Raw genomic sequence first — 6,846 nt, 5'->3', positions numbered from 1 at the left:
TGTTTTAGAAATCTTTTCCTTTATTTTAATTTCTTGTAGACTTTTTCAAAATCATAAAATTACCGTTACTTTAAATTTTTATAGCACTTTGAACAGCTGAGCAACGCTATAGTGTATTTTATAAAAGTACCGCTGGTATATTTTATTCCATAGTCAGCTGGTCCCACTTGGCATCGCTATCGATAAATTTGTGCGAACCTATCGGGGCTTACCTAATTTCTTAGTAAATATGCGGCCCAATTTGTTTTCCGGCGCCTCGCGGCTCTTGACTTACAGCCGGAATGGAAAACTTCTGACTCGGGGAAGAAGCACCAAGGCCACCTCCAGCAGCTTGGACTCACAGCACCAGGATGCGGCGACCACGGAGGGAGCAAGATCGGAATCCGTGGAGGAGTCCCCGGAGCAGCAGCAAAAACTACCAACCAGGGAGCCGCTGGCCAAAAACTTCTTCATCGGAGTGGTGGACAAGGAGCTGCTGGCCTATCCGGAGGTGATTCCACGGGATGAGATGACTCAGCTGGAGAATGCTCTGCTGCCGCTGAAGAACTACTTTGTGGAGCCACGTGAAACGGAGGAAGCCTCACCGGAGACCCTCCGCCAGCTGGGACTCTATGGGCTAAATGTGTCCACAGATTACGAGGGCAAAGGCTATAACTGGAGTGCCAGTCTAATGGCCAGTGAGCCGGATTCCACGGATATCAATGTAACTCTGGGCCTGCAAACGCATCGCGTGGTCGTGGATCTTCTGAAAGAGGTGGGAACTCCGCTGCAACAGCAGAGGTATCTCCAGGACTTGGCCACTGGTAAACTGATAGGTAGCGAGGCTATATATGAGATCTCTCCACCCGAGGAGGATTACTTCAACACCCAGGCAGAGTTGTTTCCCGAAACGGGAAAGTGGCAGCTCAACGGCGAGAAATCATTCGTGATCTGCACACCCGGCGAGCGACAGCTTTTCCTGGTTCTGGCCCAAACCCAACAGCCGAATGTTCCGGGAGTTTTGGGACGTGGCACCACCATCTTTCTGGTTGATTCCCAGCAGGAAGGAGTGCGCCTGGGCGAAAAGCACGCCACATTCGGTTGCCGGAAAGCGGAAATCAGGCGTGTGCACTTCGATGGCGTTAAGTTGGGAGAGGATCAGGTGGTGGGCCTACCCCACGATGGCAACCGCTACTCGGAGCAGCTGGTGCGATCCTCCCGCTTGAGGGGCAGCTTGGTGGGCGTCTCGCTGGCCAAGAAACTGCTAAACGAATTGGCCCAGTACACTGTGAACACCACTCAGTGCGGAGTGCAACTGCAGTGAGTACTCTTGATTTCCCAGCTATATTTTATATAAAAATATATTCGCACAATTATAGGGACCTGGAGCTCACACGCATCCACATGTCGCGAGCGATGTGCTCCGTCTACGCGATGGAGAGCATGCTCTACTTGACCGCCGGCATGCTGGATGAGTTCCGTGCCCAGGATGTGACTCTGGAGAGTGCCATAACGAAGTACTTTACCCTGCAACAGCTGTACGCCATTGCCAGCCAGAATCTGGGAGTCGTGGGACCCAAGAGTCTGCTCAGCGGCGAGACCACGGAGCTGGGACTACGAGATGCAGCGCAGCTGTGCACGCAAGGTGAATCCCTGGACACCTTGGGCATGTTCATTGCCCTCACCGGATTGCAGCACGCGGGGGTAAGTTTCTTGTTCATTAGATATTTGTAACCAGACTTAAAAACACGATTCCTTTCAGCAAGCTATGAATACGGGCGTGCGCAAGTCCAGAAATCCCCTCTTCAATCCTGGTCACATTTTTGGTAAATTCCTGGACACCAACAGCATCGACAATCCGAAGACCAAGATGCAGCTGTCGGAGCACGTGCATCCCTCCCTAGAGGCGCCTGCCCAGTGCATTGAGCTGTCGGTGGCGCGTCTCCAAATGGCCGTGGAGCTGATGTTCACTAAGCACGGCAACGCGGTGGTGGAGCGTCAAAGTGAAATGCAGCGCCTGGCGGAGGCGGGCACCCTTATCTATGCCATGTGGGCCAGCGTGGCGAGGGCTTCCCGATCCTACTGCATTGGACTGCCGCTGGCAGATCATGAACTGCTCACGGCCACAGCGATTTGCTCCGAGGGCAGGGATCGCGTCCGCACCCTCTGCACGGAGATCTATGGCGGTCATTTCGTGAATAACGACAACAACCTGGTGCGACTCTCCAAGCAAGTGGCCAAGAGCAAGGGCTACTTCGCTGTTCATCCGCTGACATTTAACTTCTAAGCCGAGCTGGTAGTTAAGTTTATTATTGCCTTTACGATTAAAGTGAATACTTGTTATTGATAACTACCATTTGTTTAATCTCACCATTACCTAAAGTTATTGGTTTATTTCTCATCATTTCTGGGACTCAATTTGAAAACTAGTTAATTCCTCTTGATGGATAGCATCTTTAGTTAGTTTGGTAGTTTTATTTCTTGTGTTTAGTGAGCTATATCATCTGGCATTGCACTTATAAATTCGATTTTTTAAAGAGTCCATACTGTATGAAACTTTAGTAAAAAGTATACCAAAAATGAGCTCAAAATTCAAAACAATCATAGATTATATGGTTTTAATAGTAAACATACTAATTAGCCCAAAAAAACTAAATTGAATTGCTGAAAATATTTGAAAATAGAACAATTTTCTTCAAATCCCCCTAAGCCAGCACAAATAATCCAGCATTCTGGGAAATCAGCGTGAAATGGCTTAATCCGTTGAGTTTACCACCTGTCCGCCTTTTCCGCTGCACTGGGAATTGGATTTGCATTTCGTTTAAGTGGTTGAACTGGGCGAATTGATAAAGAATTGACAATTTGGTAAGCGGCGCAGGAAGACGGCCAAAAGCGGTGTGAGTGTGTGAGTACGCGGTCTCTTCGTTCATGAATGTGTGTGAGTGATTGTGTGTGGACAGGTGGTAAGATAGCCTGGGAACTGTACTTTCAACGTACAGTCAGTAATATCGGGTCAATCAAAATGTGGTTAAAGGTTTTGAGTAAACAAGCGCAAAATTCCTAATAATTTGGATGACTATTAAATGATTAATAGACAGAGCCGTGTGCATGTGTGCGTGTTTGTTTGTTTGTGCCCACAACTACACGGTAAGATTTGGTTTCATTTCCACTTGTTTCGCCGCCACGCTCTCGCCACTGTTAGTTAACATAGCTCTGCCAGCGACTAACATGCACTCACACTCGTGCAGCGGCAGCACGGCAGGCAGCGAAAATCGAAGAGAGTAGATTCATAAAAGAGTATCGGTTTCTCTATCGAAGCGTTCGGACGTCGAAAAGATAAAACCCAATTTAAATCTAATCCATCTGCGAGCAAATTAAACAACAATAATGATAGATTCTTAAGCGGCGCGCACATACGTGTTTAATTAATCGATTTTGATGTTTAATAAATAATACAGAAATTTGAAGTGAACTTGCAAAACTCGCGAATTGCTGGAAATTTGCGCGTGTGCGGGTGGAACAGTGACACTCGTGTGAAAATCATCGCTAAGGAAAAGGCGGATAATAAAAAGGAAAAACGCCCGCGGCGAAAATTATTCCATTGGTGTGAGTGTGCAAAAAAAAAAAAAGAAGGAAGAAATATCAAGAGCAAAGAAGTTCGAGAAATTGCTAAAAATTAAGTGTGTTTGTGCTTGTGTGAGTGGGTGACAAATGAATGGGCAGCAAAAAGACGAGAAGTCAATCAGCGATAAGCAGTTAAAACAAACAAAAAAGGTGAGCTAAAATTTAAAGCTAAATCAAACTCATTTATATGTTATAAAAAGTGTATAAATATAAAGTTCACTGATGGAAAATTATACGTATTTCACCCCTAAAATATTCCCGTTGAGTTCGATACGACACCCCCGCCCCCTTTTATCAGCCCTCCCCCACTCCCCTTCCCAATTTCAACCGCAAACAAATAAAATAGGCAGAAAAACCGAAGCGGATAAAGAAGAGGAGGAAGCGAAAGAAGTAGCGTCGCCGATTTCAGTCCTTCATTCCATTTCATTTCGTTCCACATGCTTTTGCTGCCCCCTGTGTTGTTGTAGTTGTATTTGTTGTTGGTGGTGCCTTTGTTGTTCTTGCTCTTGTTCTTGTTCTTACTGTATTTCGGCGGTGACAGTGAGCGTGAGCAATGAAGGCGGCGAACGGCGAACTCTGGAAATTGCCACAAGCAGTGGCACACGACGCGGCCAACAAACACACACACACACGCATGCGAGCATACTCTACTGGCCAGAGCAAATACAACATACAGTGGGACCTTGTTTGGGTGAACTAGCAGGGATAGTTGGAATTAATATATTCCTTTTTACTGACAACTTAAACAAGAATCTAGCTAATACTGATTTTTTGTACCAAATAATTACAATTTTTAACAGTTTTTAAGGAAAAGAGAATTTACAATTCCACTAATCATTTGAGTTAACAGTGGTAACTGTGTAAACTAAAATATTATTTTAGTTATTTTAATCCTTACATTAAACAAATCGCCCTTTAAGCAAACTTTAATTAAAAAAAATCAAAATTAGTTGAAATAAAAGTTCAATTTAACTATATAACTAACTACTATATAACTACTAAAACTACTATATATTAACGAGCTTTAAACTAAAACCGGATAGCCAATCTTCACTGTACCCGCACGAATACAGTGACAAATGCAGGGGGCAGCGAAACACGACAGCGACGGCGGCCGAGGCAAAGACACCTCGAGGAGTCAACTCACCTCTCGAAACCGATTCCTCTGCTTCAATTTTTTCTTTTATTTTCCTTTTTGCGCTCATATTGTAGTTTAATTTTTATTTTATTTTTTTTTAGCCCGCCCTGTCCGCATGTGTTATGCGTGTGTGTGTGTGTGTGTTGGGCTCACACAAATACAATTCATCAGCGGCAGAGAAGTCGGCGTCGCTTGCTGTTGTTGTTGCTGGTGCTGCTATTATTTGTTGTTGCTGGTTCTGCGCGCTTTTATTTGAGATTTGCGCACGAATGGCTTTTGCTTTTGCTCTTGGAGTTGTATATAAATTGTAAAGCGTGTGGGGAAGGGGCAGCTGCAGGAGGAGGCGGAGGAGGAGGGGCTTTCAGGCTAGTTTCGTTCTAGAGTTCGCGAGCACACAAACACACACACACACACGTACGTACGTACGTACTCAGAAATACGGGTACACAACATGGAGAAAAAATAAGGAGAAAAAAACAAGACTGCAAGTGGATTGGGCTTTGAATTTTGTTTTGTACACTTTTCCCTCGTCCCTGCTCCTCCGTCCTTCCTCCTTTTGAGTGAATTTTTCACCTCCTCCTCCAATTACTGCTATTCCTTGGCTTTCTTGGCATATTTCGCCATTTCCACTTCGCATGTTAATTGCCGGCGTTGAACTTTTAGTTGTTAATCAATTTGGTTTGGCTGCTCTTTTGCCTTTTTTCACTTCTTTGCCGTGTTTGTTTTACAAACACACATGCCGCTGTTTTTTTTTGTCTTTTATTTCAAATATAGCATTTGGTTAGGACAAAACTACAATCATTTTTATAATGATAATCTTTGGATTTTAAGCAAAATATATGGAAATGTATGCCAGTTTAATTCAGAATAAATGCAACTTATCGCGAGTATAGCTTTTGCTATATAAAATATTTTAGGAATTAAGAAAACATACACATATATATGAACTTTTTACAGTTTATGTTAGATTGATCTATTTATGCTAAAAGATAATTAAATAGCAAAAGTTAACATTAAAGTCATGAATTGCCTCAAACATTCTTGCAAATCAATTGACTAAGCTAATCAAAACATTAACTGCGTTTATTCAAGACTTCTTCATTTGTTTGATTTCAATTTCCTCTTTGCATTTCCGATTCCCTTTTTGGCCAAAAAATTAAAAGAGGTGCCAGCCGCCAGATGTCGCCACTGTTAGCTGATTCCAGCTGCTGCCGCCGTTGCTTCTTCTTCTTCTGCTTCGCTCTGCTTTTACTCTGCCCGCAAATCGATTTCGATTTGGTTCCGTCTCTTTCGCACACACCCTCGACTTCTGGCTGTGTGTGTGTGTGTGTGAGCAATAAGCTTAACATAAATCATTATAACGGCACATACAGGAGGGACCTTACATGTCACCCCACCCCCCAGTCCCCCCTTGCGTGCACAATCCCCCATTTTTCTGTATGTCTGTTTGTATATTTGTTCGTTTCGGCTGTCATTTCATATGGAATTCTATATGGGAACGCACAAAATCGATTTCTAATCGTGTAAATAAATGGCGACAAATGCTGCGACCTCTCCTTTTTGCCCCCTCCCCCCCCCCCACTCCACCTCCTGAACGAGCTCTGCCTTCTCTCCTTTCGCATAGCAACGTAAAGCAGGAGAGAGGGAGGGAGAGAGGCAGAAGGTTTGCATGGGCAATTGTTTCAAAACCAAAAGTAGCACACTGAAAAAAATGCTAACTGCGTAGCTGTTTAAAAAATGTTTTTAGTCAACTTGAAAATTTTAAATCACAGAAATTTAATTACAATAAATTATAATATTATAATAAAACTAGAAAAAAGAAATTATTTAATTATAATGTAATTTATAAACAAAATTGGTAGATGATTTTTTGCTGTGCAGTCAACAGATTTCTGGTTGCACCTTGAGTTTTTTCGATGGCAAGGAAATGGGGAACGTGAGGCTGGCCAAAATCAAACAGGATTCGAACCGAAAAGGTGAGAAGTGGAAAGGAGGGAGAAAGAAAGGGGAGAAGAAGGCCTAAAGGAGGAGCCAACAGCAGCCACAGTCACTCTGCTTAAATGCCAGAGATAAACGAAAGGACTTCGGGGGAAGGACTTCCCGAA

General features: G+C 43.7%; 2 protein-coding genes across 7 annotated transcripts in view; both read left to right on the top strand.

Moving 5' to 3' along the window:
• Nucleotides 1–151: 151 nt before the first annotated feature.
• Nucleotides 152–2,329, top strand: LOC6734019 (complex I assembly factor ACAD9, mitochondrial). The gene is made up of 3 exons (XM_002081022.4): nucleotides 152–1,299; nucleotides 1,359–1,683; nucleotides 1,742–2,329. The coding sequence occupies exons 1-3, from the start codon at nucleotides 230–232 to the stop codon at nucleotides 2,264–2,266; spliced, it is 1,920 nt and encodes a 639-aa protein (XP_002081058.2). The 5' UTR covers nucleotides 152–229; the 3' UTR covers nucleotides 2,267–2,329.
• An 889-nt stretch (nucleotides 2,330–3,218) lies between these two features.
• The window catches only part of LOC6734016 (bromodomain adjacent to zinc finger domain protein 2B), a 37,161-nt gene continuing 33,533 nt past the window's right edge, over nucleotides 3,219–6,846 (top strand). For 3 of the 6 annotated variants that reach the window (XM_039291442.2, XM_044922379.1, XM_039291441.2), the window contains exon 1: nucleotides 3,220–3,753. The gene's annotated coding sequence lies outside the window, so the exon portion shown is untranslated. Of the gene's footprint in view, nucleotides 3,754–6,846 lie in introns of all 6 variants that reach the window. The other 3 variants (XM_039291445.2, XM_039291446.2, XM_039291443.2) reach the window with 2 other exon arrangements.

The sequence above is a fragment of the Drosophila simulans genome, chromosome 2R (assembly GCF_016746395.2).
Source record: "Drosophila simulans strain w501 chromosome 2R, Prin_Dsim_3.1, whole genome shotgun sequence".
Lineage (NCBI taxonomy): Eukaryota > Metazoa > Arthropoda > Insecta > Diptera > Drosophilidae > Drosophila > Drosophila simulans.
The sequence above is the reverse complement of the archived record's forward strand: the minus strand, read 5'-3'. Positions and strand labels throughout refer to the sequence as shown.

Excerpts from the sequence above, each read along its gene's own strand:
- LOC6734019 (XM_002081022.4), top strand. The coding sequence starts at position 230 with ATGCGGCCCAATTTGTTTTCCGGCGCCTCGCGGCTCTTGACTTACAGC. Across the intron at positions 1,300-1,358 it reads CAGTGCGGAGTGCAACTGCA|GGACCTGGAGCTCACACGCA; the intron begins GTGAGTACTCTT and ends GCACAATTATAG. Across the intron at positions 1,684-1,741 it reads CCGGATTGCAGCACGCGGGG|CAAGCTATGAATACGGGCGT; the intron begins GTAAGTTTCTTG and ends GATTCCTTTCAG.